Here is a 19,318-nt window from a genome sequence, read left to right as displayed (position 1 = left end):
ACCGCGCCACGCCGTACCGTGCCATACCGCGCCGCGCCGTGTCGCGCCGCGCCGTACCGCGCCGCGCCGTACCGCGCCGCGCCGTGCCGTACCGCGCCGCGCCGTACCGCGCCGTGCCGTACCGTGCCATACCGCGCCGTACCGCGCCACGCCGTACCGTGCCATACCGCGCCGTACCGCGCCGTACCGCGCCACGCCGTACCGTGCCATACCGCGCCGCGCCGTGTCGCGCCGTACCGCGCCGCGCCGTACCGCGCCGCGCCGCGCCGCACCGCGCCGCGCCGTACCGCGCCGCGCCGTACCGCGCCGCGCCGTGCCGCACCGCGCCGTGCCGTACCGCGCCGCGCCGTACCGCGCCGTGCCGTACCGCGCCGTGCCGTACCGCGCCGTACCGCGCCACGCCGTACCGTGCCATACCGCGCCGCGCCGTGTCGCGCCGCGCCGTACCGCGCCGCGCCGTACCGCGCCGCGCCGTGCCGTACCGCGCCGTGCCGTACCGCGCCGTACCGCGCCACGCCGTACCGTGCCATACCGCGCCGCGCCGTGTCGCGCCGCGCCGTACCGCGCCGCGCCGTACCGCGCCGCGCCGCGCCGTACCGCGCCGTGCCATACCGCGCCGCGCCGCGCCGTACCGCGCCGTACCGTGCCGCGCCGTACCGCGCCGTGCCGTGCCGTGCCGTACCGCGCCGTACCGCACCGCGCCGTACCGCGCCGTACCGCGCCGCGCCTCGCCCGCTCTCGCTGCCCCGCACCTCAGCGCCGCCGCCGCCGCCTCCCGCAGCCGCCCGCGCGGCACGTGCCGCACCGACCCCTCCGGCCCGCGCCTGCGCTGCCCCGCCCGGCGCACCGGAACGGGAAGGGGAGGGAGCGGCGGCGGAAGCTGCCGCTGGCGGGGATGGAGCTGGGAGGTGGCCGGAGCCGGTAAGCGCAGGGCCGGTTCGGTTCGGTTCGGTTCCTGCCCTTCGGCCGCTGTCGCGCCTGTACGAGGCCGCGCCGCGTTTTTTCCTGCCCGGGGCTGTGGGTCCGTGCAGCCCCGTCCCCCGAGCCCGCCACCGGCCGCTCGCCTGCCCTGTCCCCGGGCAGAGCCGGCCCGCAGTGAGGCAGACCCTCCCTCTGTCAGCGCCTGGGCGAGGCTGACGGGAGCTTAGCCCTAAATAGCGGCTGTGCCGGAGCGGCTCCCCGTGCCCGCCGGCCCCGTGGGGACACCCGCGCCTGAGGGACGAGAGGCACTTCGCTGTCAAAGAATTGCAGGATGCGTGGTGGGAAATGTTCACAGGGAAAGCGGATTGATGTGCTTTCTTTATTTTAAAGCCTGGTCAAAGTATGATAAGCATTAATGGAGAAAAAGCACAACGTAATAACCGCTGCATGTTACACAGCAGGAGACAGGGAATCACAGAGCAAACCGGGATAAATGAATGTGGAACCCTTATTGTTCCTGAGATTTGAGAATGGGGCAACCACTCTCTGGTCATGCTTATCAGAGGGTGGTTTTCCTGCTTCATTCCTTAGAATGGGAAGGTTTTCCTCCTCCATTCCTAGTTAGAAGACTAGAAATTTGGATTGTCCTAATAGTTGGAATTGTCATGTTTACAAGCATATAGGAGAAGTATTACATCCTTGTTAGGGAAAAAAAAAAGGAAGTATAGAATTCAATGTAAATGTGTTGTGTTGGAATGTTACTTGTCTTTTCAACCTCTAAAGAGGGGATTTTTTCATTTTGATATTACATTGTGTTAAAAACAATACCATGCTAATGTGTCTAATTAATCAGAACCACCGTGGAAATGTATGTAGCTAGAACAGCAACAAATGCCTGAAATATACTTGTACTTTGTTTTCCCTTTTGAGTTTAGAGAATGAAGTAACTGAAGTTTTCCTCTACAAATGCTCCTGATTTTGTACATACAATGTGTTTTTGCATTAGAATCTAATTATTGTGGAAGTTGTCTAAATTGAGGTGCATTTTTTTGTGGTTATGGAGTTCAGTTTATTGGCAGCACCGTTAGTTTTTTGCAGATGCTCTTTGTTGTAAACAAATCTCTGTTAAAATCACTATTTCATATGTATATGGCTGTGTTTCTGTTGGTGAGCAATACTGTGACTCATTTCTTTTGAAAGATAAATTGGAAAGATATTCTTAATACTTCAAATTAATTTTGCTATTTAATATTCACCTTAGCATTTTATTTCATTATAGGTAATTTAAGTGATTTTCTAGCATGGACACTGTTGCTAGCCATAGCTGTCATCTTCTCCAGCAGCTACATGAACAGCGCATTCAGGGGCTTCTCTGTGACTGCATGCTGGTGGTGAAGGGTGTCTGCTTCAAAGCACACAAAAATGTGTTAGCTGCTTTCAGTCAATATTTCAGGTATGTGAAAGAAAATTCTTCTCTTTAAAAAGTTAACTAAATGCTGTTGGCTGAGGTTTTCTCTGAGAAGGGTATTTGTTTTTTGTTGGTCGCAGACTGAGGAACTGTTGGGAGTATAAGGAGAAAAGGGAGATTGTTTGTCCAGAGATAAAGCTGTGTCAAGTATTCACAGTATGCTCTTTGATTTTGACATTTTCTCGAATTACTTGCTTATAGTGCTTCATGTAATAGATTCTGGCATGGACCTGTATTCAGTATTTCACCAGAAAAAGATAACTGCTTACAAGGAACTTAGTAAGAGTATATGAACAGAGCCAGATAAGGGGTATAACTGATAAAATCCATTTCCAAATAATGGGACTTGTTTCATCAATCATATGCTAAATAAAATGTGACCATAGAGGTTATTAGTGAATCTCTGCTTATTCAGAATCTCAGAGACAACAACTGTGTTTTGAAGTATACAGATGGCCCATTACACCACATCACTGATTTCTTACCCTTCTGTACTGCCCACAATTGTGCCTTCAAGTTTTGGAGGATGCTGGATCTCTCAGCTTAGTGTTTTATATTAGTTATGAGTAAGCTGTTAGATCTGGCAGTTTTTAGACCTAGTTTTTTGAAACATCTCTAAGGCTTGACTGCTAATTCATTTGTAAGAAACCTATTTTTATGTTACGACCAGGAAAAAAAAAGATAAGAGGTTCATTTTTCTCCTCTAGTGCTGTACTGCTGATGAAGTGCAATTATGCTCAAAGACCAAATTTTTAAAGTAGTTAAAAAGAACTAAGAGCTCAATTCCTATTAAAATTCAATAGGATGTGAGTGGCTAATTAATTTAGACTCTCAGCCCAGCTGTGTTCATTATAGTTCCAGTTTTAATTTAGATAGGCTGGTCTAGATTTATGGAAGAATTTGGATGTGGGCACTGGCTTCAGAGTATCCCCTGCATTTCTGAAGTTTCAGCATAGGCTCACATTTTCTTTAAGATTTAGAGCTCATTGATATCATGCCCTCCTTTAAACAAACCCAAAACTGAGATTTAGCCCACAAAGAGGAATCATTAAGTTTGGGGCATTTTTGAGTGTAGGAAAGTAACTACATATGAGTGACCTGACCCCATTTATACGTCATTGTTTACTGTGAGAGTATCAGGATTTTAATGGGTATAAGGTTTATGACTGAGAGTATGAACCCACTTAATCTAGGACTGCTTGTGCATGTGAAGAACTACATCTCTGATGCTGAGAATACTTAACATCAAACAGTAAGAACTTCTGTGAATTCATTCAGTATAAGGATTCAGTGACAATTCATTGGGTATTGGTTGCACTGCTATTTTAGAATTATGTACCTGTACTCTTCTTTTTTTCTGTTACTTGGATCTTAACCAGTACCAGTAAAAAAGTACCTTTTTTGATATGAGAAAATAAATTGAAAATAATACCATCTTCTTGTTTAATATTGCCATCTTCTTGTGTATTCATGGAGATACAATTAATACTAAGAACTTTGATAGGCTTACTGATGGAGTTCAGTGGACAAGCTCAGTTGCCAGAGGTGAAGAGTTTAGCTGAATTTGAGTTTTGTCTTCTCCCTTTTGCTAGAAAATTTGTCCTGTTTGATCTGCCATGATGAAAGGAGAAAAACCATTCTGAGTCAACCAGTTCTGCAAATTGTCCATAAATACACCACTGCACCTAATATGTGAAGAACAGTGGATAAGAAACCACAAGCGTAGGGTGTTATTTGAAAACATTAAAAAATACAGAATTAAAGTTAGATAAAGGATCATTTACTTTGATTTATACTTCAAGTGCACTAATGCAGGACTAATATATGAGACAAGTAATTGAGCAGTTTTGAGAAATTAATCATCAAAAACACAGCAATCTTTAGAAGAGTACAAACTTGTTTCATACCAAGCAGCCTATTTGAGATGTGTGTATATTTTTATTATTGAAGTGTTTGTGAATTATTTGTGTTTGTATTTGAATATTTGCCTTATTTTATCAGGACCCTTTTCCAGAATTCTTCAGGCCAGAAGAATGATGTGTTTCACTTGGACATCAAAAATGTAGGTGGCATAGGCCAGATCCTGGACTTCATGTACACCTCCCACCTGGATCTTAGTCAGGACAATGTACAAGCTATGCTGGACATTGCACAGTGCCTCCAAGTGCAAAATGTGCTGAACATTTGCCACACCTTTTTAAAGTCTTCCACAGCTGTGGAGCAGGCAGCCAGCATGCCGTGTAATAGTGTATTTTCACTGCAGAACACTTTGGGTACGGATACCAGCTGTGCCGGTGACAGCTATGGGACAAACCTACTGCCTGAGTGCTCAGCAGACAGACAAACTAACAAAGTCTTGGCTGGGCAGCACTCACAGTCTGTTAATCTGCACACCCCATCAGGTGATGGACAGAAACCACCACAAGATTCCTTAGATGGCAACTGCACAGAGCTCCCATTTAAACAGCCAAATTACTACTATAAACTACGCAACTTTTACAGCAAACAGTTCTATAAACAAAACGCTTGCTCTGATCACGAAAGAGGAGCAGAACCATCCTTTTCTTACAGCACATCCACAGAAATAAACACAGTGGAGAATAATTCTTGCACTGTCAATCACTCTGAGTGTATTCTGGAAACCTCTGAGCATTTACCGTCAAACTTTCTGGTTCAGTCTGCAAGTGAAGCTGCTCCAGACCAAAATGCAGAGAGCACAGTTATGCAGCCCACCAGACAGATGCAGCTGAAAAAGGCAGTACACCTCAAAAAGTTAAATTTTCTAAGATCTCAGAAATCAGCAGAGCAGCCCCCTGAGCCCCAGAGGGATGACAGCAGAATAACAGAAGTAATTGAACCTGTAAATGAAAGTACCACGGACACAACAGGTGGTAGAGTTACTGATGAAAAAGAAGCTGAAGATTTGGTGAATTCAGAGAATTTTGAACAAACTGTTGAAGTGGAAAGATCTCAAGGTCCTTTGGAACAAGAAGGACAATCACAGACTCTTCAGTCACAGAAACAATATACTTGTGATTTATGTGGGAAGGCTTTCAAACATCCAAGCAATTTGGAGCTACATAAAAGGTCTCATACAGGTACAGTTATCAGTTACTTGGTCTGCAGACCAAATATTTCAGTTATAGAGAATATCTTGCAGTGTCTCTTGATTTAGAGATGCTGGTTAAGGATCTGCTTTCAAAAGGCTGTAGTTTGTTGTGTTGTTGTTTTTTTTAATGAATAATCCTACAGAAATAAAGAACTGTAATACCAAGTTTTGCTGGGAGTTGTAGAAAAGATTTCTATGTATTTGGGGTTTGGGGTGTTTTTTCAAAGAACATCATGTGAATTTGATGAAAATGAAATTTGAATTAAAATTTTGGTTTTGTCCTGCATTTAGATGAGTCATTTCTAGTCAGTTTGTCAGGTGGCCCAGATGTTTGAGCTAGATGACAACAAAAGGTGTAAACCAATAAATGGTACTATAAGTATACTAGAATACATCTGTTCTCTCTGGTCATATATTCATTGTAAGATGCAAGAGATTGGGGCTTGGTAGTAATTTTTTTAACCTGTAGAAATATGCCTTATAACAACTTTAATTGTGTTTACCTAGAGAGTAAGGGTCTTGCAGGCTGCATAATAAATGAGAGTTTTGAGTTAATGTGCTTTGTTTTAAAAACTCAGAGGTAATATTTTTAAACCTAACATAGATTTATTTCTAAGTATCTTTATTCTAGTGAAGAACAAGACCCAGTTTAACTTCAAATTATTTAATTTGTCTGTTCATTTTAATGAGCATGTCCATGAGCATGTCCTATTATTAGATATACTTCTTTAGAAGAGTTTTTGAGAATTACCTTGGCTAGGCAGGTAACACTATTGATTCAAAGTCCTTGAGATGGTATTACTCCTGGTTAAGCTGTTGAATATTTTTTACTTTTCTTTTTCCCTGTATTAAATATATAAATGCATCTCTCTCAAACTTGTCAAATAAACATCACTTTGGAAATGATCATACATGTATTGGTACTTTGACACTAAATATGAAACTCTCTTATCAAACATTAATTTATTTTGTTAACTGATCCTTAGAATTAAAAGTTTATTTTTCAGTTTTATTCGTGGAAAAATCTTCCCAGAACCTGAAAATATGAACATTTTGCATTAGCTTCCTGAAGTTTTCAGTTGTTAGCTTTAACTGCTTCTGTATGTTCATGTTGCTAATACTTTTTTTTAACTTGTTCTCCTGTGAAAGAGTTGCATATGCCTCTTACCTAGATCCTCTTTTTGTCTTGTATTTTTTTGAATTTTATTATCTGGTTTGAGCTGGTATCATCAGGTATATTTTAATATCCTAGATTTTCAGGAAAAAGATGATCAGATAGAAGACAAGAGCACCTAGAAAAGTTCCAGCTAACTGTAGTAACGTGTCGGTTTGGGCTAGAGAAAACCTAGGATTCAGGAATTCTCTGCTGTTTTCACACACCATCTTCTTCCAGTAGTTTTCAAAAATTACAGACTTGAATGCTAGTTAATAAAGCACTAACATTCTTCTGTGGACGCGCTAAGATGACAAAAGTGTGAGAGCCTAAGTTTAACAAATATTAAGCACATCAAAAGATGGAAAAACTGAGGCAAGGATATGACTAGAAATGCCTGTTTGCTTCCCCGTTATTTTTGGGAATTATTCCATTATTTCCCTGTTATTCATGTTAACTCTTTTTTAAATACCCAACCAGTACAAAAAGAGTGTTTAGAAAATTGCAGTGGATGGTAAGTAGGATGTTGATATTGGAAAGATCTGTGGCAGAAGGTACAGGGCACATCTGTATTGCTACTGTTACGTACACTGGTAGTTAAGTAATATAAGTGTATGCTAAAAGCCATTTCTATTCATCTGCCACTTCAGAAAGCATAGCAGATTGCTAGCTAATCAATTTTATTTAAAAACATTAATTTTCTAGAGCTAAGCAAAAGGGTTAGCAGGCGTTTAAGTCGTACAGTTCTCACTGAAAGCCCTCCCAATACAGCTTTGCTGAAGACATGGAGGAAGCTGAAATGCACATGTCACACTGGCAAACCTGTTTGTAACCCAAAAATGACAATTCATTCAACACAAGTGCTGTGGTGGTGTGATTGTCAAGAAAAAGCACATGTAAAATTCTCTGTTCCTGAACACTAGGAACTACTAAAGAATTTACAGGTTAGCATGGGTGCATTGATGAACTGTCTATGTGAAAGCAGCCAAACTGTGTTCAGCAGTCATTGTGCTAGCATGTCTGACTGTTTTATTTTTATTATTATCGTGGACATGGAATTTCTAAACAGAGCTTACTGCACTGACTTTGGTTGATTTTGGCTGAATGTTATAATTTGTTCTTTATCATTTTATTGACTTGTCTGAAAAAAAGGAAGCAAATGTATCTCTTTTATACAGTCCATACCTGTCCAGGAACATCCAGTGGTTTTGTTGGGGTATTTTATGTATTTTCAGGGAACATCTCAAAAGAGCAACCCAAAACAAACTCCAGCCAATGGAAAGAACTCTTGGCAGGATGGAATGCAACAGGAACAGAGTAGCACTGCCATGTGCTACAATACATTGTTGATCCTCAACATTTTTATTCTGAGCTTTGCTTGAGCAATTTCCAGCCTTCCTTGCCTTAGTGAATACAGCTCCTCACCTCTGTGATCTCATCAGGAGCACCACTTCTGCCTTCATGCCTTTCTCCTCTGGAGCTGACACAACACTCTTTGATCACTCTTGTGTACTTTATCTTCACCTCTTCTTGCAGAATGTTGAACAAGAAAGGATGCAACAGAAGGTAGAAAGCACAAGGCAGCCCAAGGGTTCAAAAGTAAAGTCCTCTGGATTAAGCACTGTCTAAATTGTATCCAGTTACTACTTTTCCCCAGTTTTTCTCTCTTACTGTTGATCCAGCCACGTATCCCACTACTGTGTAGTTTATCTTCTTGCAGGGTGTTGAACAAGGAGGATACAATCCTGGTGTTCTCAGATGAGGTTTTTTGGTTTAGAATTTATTGACAGTTGTAGAATCATAGACTAATTTAGATTGGCATGGATCTCCTGAGGTAATCTGCTCCAGTTTCCTGCTCAAGGCACATAAAATTAGATTGGGTTGTTTTGCTTATGACCTTGTGTAGTGAAAATTTTGGACAACTCCAGAGACAGTTTCCACAACCTCTCCAGACAGTCGCTCCCAGTATCTGACCACCCTCATGTGGTAAAAGATTATTTTCATGTATCTAATTGGAATGATCAAACTTGCATCTGTCGCCTCTTGTCCTAAGACTGTGTACCAGGAACCACTTGCTTGCATTTGCCCTCCTGAGAGTGTAGACAGCAGTAAGATTTCCTGTTTGCCTTCTTTTCTTAAGGCTCCAGATAGGGTCTCACCAGTGATAGGCAGAGAAGAATAATCCTAGTTTACTGGCTGCACTTTTACTAATACACCCTCAGGTCCAGAGAGGCTAATTGCTTCTGAGCAGTAGGTTACTAGATAAGCCCAGGGGTTCGGAATTCTATGCAAGTGCAAAATTGTTCTCCAAAAAGTAATTTGATGTTTCTTTAAAAAAGAAAAAAATTGGTTGTTTTATCTTTATCCTGGGGGAAAAGCCTCCAATTCTTTGTACATCAGTACCAGTACAGTTAGAATGAGGCTGCATGCAGCCTAGAGTAATTGTTTGGAGAAATTTGAGGCTCCAATTCCTTCCCTCTCTCTCTAGTCATTTCAGAGTAGATTCCTGTTCAGATATTATTCTTTAGGTCTCTAGTAATTTTTCTTTTTATATAGGTAATTTCTGCAAAAATTGCTTACTATTGTACTATTGTTTTTTTATCTTCCATTTCATATTATCTTGAAGCTTTTATGGCTTTCAGAATCCTTCCTAGTTGCTACAGATCTGGCTCCCTGTTGGTTTCATTTACATTTGTGTTGTCAGTATCCGAATTTTTAGTGTTTTGCAAGTTTAAAGCCGTCATGAAATCAAGCCTCAGTGCTCTTTAGAGTTCAGTGACTTTATAGTTGATTTACTGGTTTCATAATTTTTATCTCTAATTGAAGGAAAGCTTTTTTAAAACAGCCAGATTTCCATTCTTCATTAAGTGGAGAAAGTAGGCAAAGCCTCAAGCTGTCAAACTAACTGCAAGGTTGCAATCTGTGAAGCAACAAAACTGTATGTTCACTCTGTGTTTTAAAATCTAAAGAGAATTGCATTTAGTCCTTTTTCCTAAAATATGTTGGAAGAACTCCATCTGTATTTGGCAAGAGGAAAGGAAAATGGAATTCCCACACCTGGATATGGTAGTTGTTGCTTGTAATATTTCCAAGGATGGAGGAAAAACATTGATGTAGAGAATACTTAGTGGAAGAGAGGCCAAGAGTTGTAAAGTCCGGAAGATTAAAATTAAAGAAGTAAATAAAAATCTTTATACAGATTTTTAAATAATGATCAAGATAAAGCACAGTTTAAGATCTCTTTTTCCCCTTTGTAAATATTCTGTTTTCAAAATCACATGGATTTACACTAGTTTTGTTGCCCTGCAAATGTGGAACAGATTATAAATGTCCTTTAAATGTGCAGTTAGACTCATGAAAGATAATAAGTGTGACTGCCATTGAATGAATGGTATTTGAGTATCATTTTTGTTTTCAAAATTCTAAAAGATGCACATAAAATTTTATCAACAGTGTAAAAACTAGGAAGCCAGGAAATAAACAGGGGGACTTAAAAAACACCTATATGAAATACTATAGAGAAAAAGTTATTACAAAAACATATTTGTCTTAAATTAACAATGAGAGAGTTGAAGTGTTGTACAGTTACATTCTAGATTGAGACTCAAGTTATTTTGAAAAGCTAAAGTGGCCTGCATCAGTTTTTATTAAAGTTGCTAATCTGTTTTTGGAGATTCAGGGATAACAGTTGTACATATATTAATTCAGTATTTTGGAGTGAAATACTTGTAACTTCCCTTCATTCCTCCTTCTTTTTAAGAATGTATCTCTGTGCAAGTGAAAAAACATGTGCCCTTCCCATCACTGTTGTTGTTGGGCCTTGTCATCTGTTCTGTTCTTCCTGGTGTTATCATACTCCTTTCATTTTGAATCCAAAGTATTTTAAAAAGATTAAAACCTGCACCCATTCATATCAAAACTCTTCTACTTGTTTTGAAAGATAAATTCTGACCGAGTCTGTCTTGCAAACTCAGTGGTAAAAGCTGTATTTCTCTCTTAAATTTCCCCTTAAATAGATGGGTAAGTATCTTTTTGGGGATATTTTGTACTCTTACATTACATGTTTTAAAAGGAAGTGTACCAATTTTAAACATTTCTGTTCTACTGCAACTATTAGAAGTTCTATGTTCTGTTTCTTCTTTTAGGTGAGAAACCTTTTGAATGTAACATTTGTGGGAAACACTTCTCACAGGTGGGAATATTTTATATATTATGGTACTTACTTGAAATGTATCTGTTGATTCTAAAAATCTTGGGTTTAAGATTAGATTTTTTTTTCTTTTGTTCAAAGACAGAATTCACTCTAGGGATAAATTATTAAAATGTCTTATATAAAAGCAGTATGTTGAATGTTTTAGGTTTCTTTGATGCATTCTATGTCTTTGATTCTATCTGCTCTCAGTAGATGTGTTATGTATTTTACATTCAAATGAATGTTTAAGTATACAGAACCACAGCTATATTTGAAATATGAAGAACATTAATTTCCAAATTGTTCTTCTGCCTTATGCTTAAAGGTGCGTTGTGAATAGCATTTTTACAGTGTCTGAAAAAAGTGCAGATTCAAGTTTTATGTAATGTTGTATTCACAGTACAGTTTCATCTTCCTAAATGGCATAAATTATTAAGTAGCTTTGAGTGAGATAGAAAGAATTTGTATCCATATAAGTGGGCTCAGTTTCTTTCAGTGAGAACACCACCTGTTGGAAGTGACAAAGCTCAGCTATGATTTAAAAAAACCTTCTTGTGAAAATCCATACTTACATACAGGGCCTAAGCTTTAGCTACTTTATTTGCCCTCCAGTGTTTACTTCCTGTTCTGAGTACAACAATTAATTTGTATTTCTACAAATTTGGTGCCTAGTTGTCTCACATTTCTAAAATGTCTGTTTCCTTTCTGATTTCATGGTTGAGAGGTGCACATGTATGAACAGCAAACAATAAACAGGTGCATATTTTTATACTAAGACTGCTTAATTTTTGTTGAATAGCTTTGGCATTTCTTATGGGTCCTGTTTTAAGAATTAGAGCTATTTGCTTTTTGCCTACCCACCCACCACTGGTTGTGCTGCTCTTGCTTCAGTTTCTCAGCCCACTAGTGGGCCTTGTTTGACCCATGAATCTGATGCCTTTGTGTCCTCCACCTGGTTGCTAAATGTGGTATCCTCCACAAGGTGTCTTCCACCTTGTTGCCAAATGTAAGACTGCATCCAGTGAACAATACTGTTTCATCATGCTTATTGGGCAGTTTTCAGCAAAACTGGGCATGTTTTTCAGGCAAAGAAGAGCATTTTCATTCATTTTGATGGCTGAACTTCCAGTTATTAAAAGGAAAAAAAAATGGATATTTCAAATGCCATTAAAAGTACTTTTGGCAAATAGAGTAGTATTCTGTACTGCTACAGTGGGGGAAGAGAGGGGAAGTGTCACACAGTGTTTGACAGGCATGACAGACTCCTCATGCCATATGCTTTGCTCCTTTTTAATTACAGAAACAAACAAAACCCCTGACAAAGCTGGAAATTTCTGCCTTTTAATTGAAACCTCCCAAACAGCTCCCCTTCCCTCCCTGTGACCTGACTTGCCTGAGGGGCCAGGCAGATATGTGTCCATGGACAATCCCTACACATCCAGCGCACGAGCCAGAGCATTCAGCCTCTGTGCTGCAGTTCTTTCTCGGCTCATAAAGGGGTCTTGCATATTGCTGAGGTACTTGCTTTTGAGTCCTGCAAATAAGTAAGATTCCACTCACCAGAAAGTTAAGATGCAAGGATAATTATCTACTTTTTGCTTAAAATACCATCTCCGATCTTGTCCTTTATCTTCCCCGTCTGCAGGCACAGAAATAGAAACACTTTTCTTATTTAAGCCTTCACGTTCTGTGCTTTTGAGACAGTGTAGCTGTTGGGCCTGGTGGGATGTCTGCTCCTGCTGAACGGAGCTGTGTGTTGGAATGTGGAGCAGAAAATGAAAGAAGTAGGCAAAATCGATGTGGGAACTCAGATTTGGGAACAAACAGCCATGAAAGTCTGATTTTTTTGAGGAAAACATTCCTTTTTTACTTCCACGCCTTCATCTTCCCGTATTGCTTGTATACAGCTTGTTGTGATGTGAATCCTCTCTGGCTGGTGATCCAGGATATTGTGTTTTACCTCCTCCTGCAGAGATTCTTTTGGGGGCCCATGTGCACAAGGTGCTTCACTTTGAAAGCTTGCCATTTACAAAAGGACTAAGTCTGGTGTATCTCTCTGGTCTCCAAATTTGTGAGGAGGTCTATGCAACCATTTAGAGGATTCTTCTGAGCACTTTTTTTCTTGCACTGAAATGCAAGCAGAACTCCCCTTAGATTTTTTTCCATTGGTATGGCATATGATGCTTTAACCAAGGTTGTGTGCCAGCTTTAAAGCTTAAGGAAGAATACAAGCTATTGATGTTTTTACTGTTTTTTGTCTTAGCACAGATAGTAACAAGCTTTGCCCTCATTAGGAGGAAAGGACATAGGCTTGTAATAAAGAAATGGATCTACTTGCTGCTTTCTGTGAAATGTTTTTATTCTTGCTTTATATGCCTTTGTGGGAAATAGTTGTTGCACTTCAAGTTCACCCTTTGTCTTTATCTGGAATAACTTTCAAATGTCCATGACAGGGTTTGTTTGTGACATGGATAGAAGTAAAGGTTCTTTTTTTTCTGTATGTTTTTCTAAAATACACTGCGACATAAAATCCCTTGTCTTTGAAAAGCAAAAATTATTCCATGGTTCATCTTCTTCTTCTCTAGAAATAAGTACCTAATGCCTCTCTTTGAGTAGATTTCAGTATTAGAAAGTTTGGCCTTAGAAAACAGTTGTTCAGTCACACTCTTGTCTGAAAAAATGTACAGGGGTTAAAGAAAACTCTTTCAAGGTTCCAACACTGATCCATTCAATACTGTCCTCTGTGTGTGTGTCTGCAGTACTTGAGTACTGGTATATTATAAGGTCTGATTACAGTGATAGATCATAATAGGTAATTTATTATCTAAATGTCTCAGAAGGAATTTGTCTGGGTCTTATTTTTGTTATCTTACTGTGACTGATGAGGACCTGATCATCTTTGCATACCAGATTTTCTTTCCTGTTGTAAAGGACTTGATGTTTCCTTACATAAATAAAAACCAGGCAATTATCAATCTAAAAGGTTTAAAAACTGACTGTGGAAGTGTGCACAATGTATGGAACATCTGCAGCTCTTCTACAAGGTGTGACTTGTGGTTTGAGAACTGGCCTCAGTGGAGTGGCCATTCACAAGGACTAGTGGCTTTAAAACATTTCAAAAAAGTTGGACTCAGCAAGAAGATTTTATCTAGTCATTGTCTGGTTTGCTGGCTAGACTAGCATGATTTTTTGAGGATTGAGAGAGGAAAGATGTGTAATAAAATTGTTAGCAGTAGTCCCATTTGCTCTTTTCTGTACTTACTATTCTGTTTTATTTTGGTATGAGTAAATAATTTCAGGTTTGGAGCATCTGAATACTTTATGGATAGAAAAATGCTCACCCTATTATTTTCTTTTTAACCACCTGGTAGGTGAATTCAGACATCCTTGTGTAACAATATTTTATTTGTAGAACAGGGAAAGTGAGACTAACATGAACCATATTGCTAGTAAGTTAGTTAGTTTTCTTTTTCACTGCATTCTAGATGGTGTAATTTTCATTTATAATTGGATCTGCTTTCAATTATAGGTCTTTCTTTTCTCTTAGCATTTGATTTCAGGCTTCTTGTTTTTATTTTTTTCCCTATTTCTTTTCTTGTCATTGGATAATTGCATATGTAAACCATTTGATGTTGAAGTACATGGTAGTCTGTCTTTACTTGATAAGAATGCTTTGTAGTCTTCACTATCTTAGAAGTAGGAATAAAAAAGCTAGTCTCATAGTTCATCATAGTTCATCATAGGTTTTTTTAATCTATATACAGCAAGAGACAAGCTGAATTTAAATGCTTAAATTGCTCTCCCTTCAGGCAGGTAATCTCCAGACACATTTACGTCGACATTCTGGGGAGAAGCCATACATTTGTGAAATCTGTGGGAAAAGGTGAGTAGCATTGCTCATCTAAGTAAAGCTAATGTGCAAAAACTTGTTCATGTTTTTGACTAATCTTCATGATTAACTACGATCCAAGAGCTAAGGCAATATGCTGCTCAATTTTGTTTAGAAGACGCTGGGTTTAAATGTGTGCTGATAGAATTAAAATACATGAATGTTTGCAATGGACTTGTTGTAAGATAATCAGTGTCACCAGAGCTTGTGGTCTAAATTTTTTGTGTATTGGTATGTAGGTAAGAGTAGCATAGAGTGTATTTTGTTGTGTTATATGTGTTGTGTTGTGTATTTTTGTGTGTATTTTGAATGGTGTGAGTCACCGTAAATCATGTGGGTTTGTACCTTTCCCTCACATTTTTGTCAATATTTGGTGATATTTTTTTTTTTTTTTTAACATTTTAAGGAATTCTGAAGTATGGGAAATTTGACAAATTTAAGCAAAGCATTAAATGATTCTGCTAGCTAACAGGTGACAGAAAATACACTAATGCAGGAATAGCATAAAATGCAGAATGAATTAATAACATTAATGGTAAAAATGTTTTTTGGAGGTTTTTTCCTAGCATAAATTCAATTGGACATTGTCAATTTAAAAATGTTTTCTTAATTGCATCTATTTATCTGTGTTTTAGGTCTTAGTCTTTGTTCAGAACATCAGGCATTCATTCAAGCCAATTTCCATGTGATAGTTTAGGGAAATATAAGGACACTAATTGGGTTTCTGTGTTGTGTTACAGATTTGCTGCTTCTGGTGATGTTCAGCGTCATATAATTATTCATTCTGGAGAAAAGCCTCACCTGTGCGATATCTGTGGCAGAGGTGTGTAAGAACCAAAGTTTCTGCCTCAGCTTTTTTGACTGAAAAGTGAGGAGTCATTTTAATCTCAGAGTCTGTCATCTTTTTCTAGGTTTCAGTAACTTCAGTAATTTAAAGGAGCACAAAAAGACCCATACAGCAGATAAAGTATTCACCTGTGACGAATGTGGGAAGTCATTTAATATGCAACGAAAATTGGTAAAGCACAGGATAAGGCACACTGGAGAGAGACCATACAGCTGTTCAGCTTGTGGTGAGGTTCACTGTGCATTTCTTGGTTGTGTCTTTGCTTTTCAAATGATGAGTAAAAGTTCCTTTTTCAGCAGAATAACAATTAATCAAAACTGCTGTAAATTGAAATACCATGTTGTGAAACTCAGTCACAAAATTTTCTGTCCTGCATGCTTCATATTCTTTCATTTGGTGTAATAAACTCCTTTATTTCTCATAAGTTTAAAAGAGAATTTTAGTTGAAAATTAGAGAAAGGAAGTAAGAGGAATCAACATTGTATGTGTTTGCTACAGAGCTGCTCAGAGTAGCTGCTTCAAAAATAGATTTCTTTTCAGAATAGTCCTTTCTGATGGAAAGTTAGGTTTGACATCACTTGACTATTGATGGAGTCTTTTCTTTTTTTTCCAACTGCATACCATTTGATTTTAACTCCACCTACAAAGTTTGATAATAACAACCTTTTGTTACTTTGCTTCAGCCTCTGGAATAAAATCAACACTTGATCAATATTTCAGAACACCCATTTTCAAAATCTGTTATATAGGCCATACTGCCAGGAGGTCTGAAAATGGCTTTTTGATCAGGTACATCTTTGTCTCATCAGTTACTTAGCATCCTGCATAATTTTTTTTTTTTTGCCATTATGTGTTACTTTGACAGAATTTCATTCATGTTCTGAGGAATCAGCTTTGGAGGAGGGTAGCTTCATATGATCAAATCCAGCTGCAGTATGTTTTATTTGCACTGTCTTAAGGCACAAGAAAAAGCCAATATTATCAGGAGGCTTTGCATCAGAATGAGGAAATAGATACACAGGATACAAAAGCAAAAACAATTAGTTGTGTTGCTGCCATTAAACAGGGTTGCTTTCGTTTTGTCTTGTAGTGGTCTTTTGATTTTTTTTGATTTGTGCAAAGAGGATCTGATGAAGCATTAGGAAATTATCCACACTATGCAGAACATCCAGATGTATTACTCCAGTAATTTTAATCTTATCATTACTGTTTAATGACTGTTCTGAAGAGAAACCTGTGCAGCAAAATAAAAAGTATGCTGCTGAATATGGAGACTGCGATTTTATTGGGCAGTCATTTAATATGGTTCGTTTTAGTTGGTATCTGTCCTTGAAAAATAAATTAGATAAAAATCATAAGCTTACTTCTACTATTTTAAAGAATGTGAGGTGTCTCAGGCAGTTCTGTCATGTGGCAATTCTGGAAATTAATTCTCTCTTTTTCTGCTTGTTCTCCTACACTTTGCCTTCATTCAGCCTCAGATTCTTTTCTTAGCAATACGGTGATTGAGCTTATTTGAGTCTGTAGCTTTGAAGATAGACAAACAGTTGAATATTTTTCTGTGTTCTAATATTTACAGCAATAAAAAATTATAGTTCTCACACATTCTCTGGCCAGAATATAAAAAAAAAGGACTTGGTAGTGAACAAACCATTTCTTTCTATGATGCAGCTCTCACTGGAAGAATATATTTAGAAGCTTATCAGCATACTGTTTTTCCAGACAGACAAATTAAAATGATAGTTAATTTTTTTTTTCTCGGTTAAGATTGGGACAAACTGAGAGCACTCACGGCTTTCAAATACTAATGGATATTCCTGTCTCTGGAGGCAATAGCTAAACCCATTCATTGGGAAACACAAGTTAGAAAATCAGATCAAGAAGAAGAAACAAGTAAATGGAATTGTAAAAACAGATGGGACTTGTTTGAACCTGTTCTAGATAAATGATGAGACATATGATACCTTATCGCTTGATAGTTTCTGTAATTAAAACGTGTTTATTCACTTGTGTTGAGAGCAATACCTGAACCCAGCCCTGGTCTCTTGCAGGGAAGTGTTTTGCGGGCTCTGGTGACCTGCGCAGGCACGTGAGGACGCACACGGGGGAGAAGCCCTACACCTGTGAGACGTGTAACAAGTGCTTCACGCGCTCGGCCGTGCTGCGGCGGCACAAGAAGATGCACTGCAAAGCCTCTGAGGAGGGGCCCAACGCCCTCGAGGAATTTACTCAAGGGATTGAAACGCCCGACCTTGACAAGTCCCAGAGTTCTGACTCTTTTGGCCCAGAGATGTCTGTGACATTGTTACCAGTGTCTGTTAAATTTCCCCTTCATGCAGCTGGAAACTCCCCCGAGTTTGACAGTTCTGCGGATTCTTACTGTAAGCTGCGGTCGATGATCCAACACCACGACTCGGCAGACCCAGAGAAACTCGGCGTGGATTCTGCTAAACTGCTGAAAGGCCAGGCACCGCAGGCTCCAGCAGCACCCCCACCGTATGCTTACCCAGATGTGGATGTGTCTGCAGCAGAGGAGCCCTTGCAGGCCGATGGCATTCCCATGATCCGCTCCTCCGTGGCCGGCCTGGACGGCCACTGCACCGAGCCCCTGGGCAGCCGGGCCTCCTCTGCCGCCTACAAGAGTAACGAGGGCCCCTTCTTCTCCAGCATGACCCTCTGGGGCTTGGCCATGAAGACCTTGCAAAATGAAAGCGAATTGGAGCAATGAGGGCTCAGCTGACTGTACCAAAACTTCTTAGAGGCATTTCACGCTAACGTGGTTGCAATTGCACTGCAGCACAGAGATCATCGAGAGTTTTTAGGCCAGGTAGCTTGGACACTGACAGGAATCAGAGTGCTCATTCCCAGAACCACATGTAGGCTGCTTTTATTTACACTGTTTCTCAGCAAAGTTTAAATGCACTGTTGGGGACCTCTGTTCTTCTGTAACTGCACTGTGTAGCTCCTGTGTCATAGCCATGATTTACTAAAATTTGCCACCGACTATGTTTACCATTTAACTTGGAAATTTTTTACCTGATAATGGAGGAAAGAATGGCCAGTGTCTAAGTTCATGATATGGATACAGCTCCTAGCATGGGTCATCACAGCTGTGTAATGGTGTAGATATGACAGGAGGAAAATGCTTAACCAATCCCTAGTGAACCTGAGTTTCAGTAGTGGCTTTCTTACCAGTAGGGTCATTGGGTTACAGGACCTGAGTATTGTGACATTAAATTTAAATGTTAAATACTGGGCAATATTTGTGATAGTGCAAAGTAACTGTATATCTAGAAACTTTATTTTTTTACAATAAAAGCTTTTTTTTTTAGTATTTTATAAACTATTTTGCACAGCAGATTATTTGTACAATGAAGGCCAAGATCAAGTTGTGAATAAAGAGAAATTGTTTTACATTGCTTGATGTATTTCATCTTTCTGTGAAGGATTTTCAGTAGCAGTTCCATCTATTCCAGGTATCTTTACAATGCTAAAGGGGATGCCATCACAACAAGAGCTGCACTATAAAATAAATGCAATCAACACATCAATAAATTGTCTTGTACTTGAATGAGCATAAGACATTGGCTGATTAATGGAATAAATAGACTGTGACAGGATAGAAGCGTTGCTTAGAGAGGCCTTTTTCTGCTTTGGTGCTTTGAATAGTTGCTGCATTTCAAACTGCTTACTACAGATACATGACATTCTGTGGAAATTTAAAGTTTTGAAAATGTAG

At 39.8% G+C, this 19,318-nt stretch overlaps 1 protein-coding gene across 1 annotated transcript; it reads left to right on the top strand.

The window, feature by feature from the left end:
• The first annotated feature begins 822 nt into the window (after positions 1–822).
• ZBTB49 (zinc finger and BTB domain containing 49) lies at positions 823–18,998 on the top strand. The gene is made up of 8 exons (XM_068188657.1): positions 823–921; positions 2,201–2,374; positions 4,391–5,487; positions 10,797–10,843; positions 14,653–14,726; positions 15,473–15,555; positions 15,644–15,805; positions 17,631–18,998. The coding sequence occupies exons 2-8, from the start codon at positions 2,223–2,225 to the stop codon at positions 18,305–18,307; spliced, it is 2,292 nt and encodes a 763-aa protein (XP_068044758.1). The 5' UTR covers positions 823–921; positions 2,201–2,222; the 3' UTR covers positions 18,308–18,998.
• Positions 18,999–19,318: the final 320 nt, after the last annotated feature.

This window comes from Anomalospiza imberbis, chromosome 4 (genome assembly GCF_031753505.1).
Source record: "Anomalospiza imberbis isolate Cuckoo-Finch-1a 21T00152 chromosome 4, ASM3175350v1, whole genome shotgun sequence".
Classification (NCBI taxonomy): domain Eukaryota; kingdom Metazoa; phylum Chordata; class Aves; order Passeriformes; family Viduidae; genus Anomalospiza; species Anomalospiza imberbis.
This window is presented reverse-complemented; position numbering and strand designations above follow the sequence as displayed.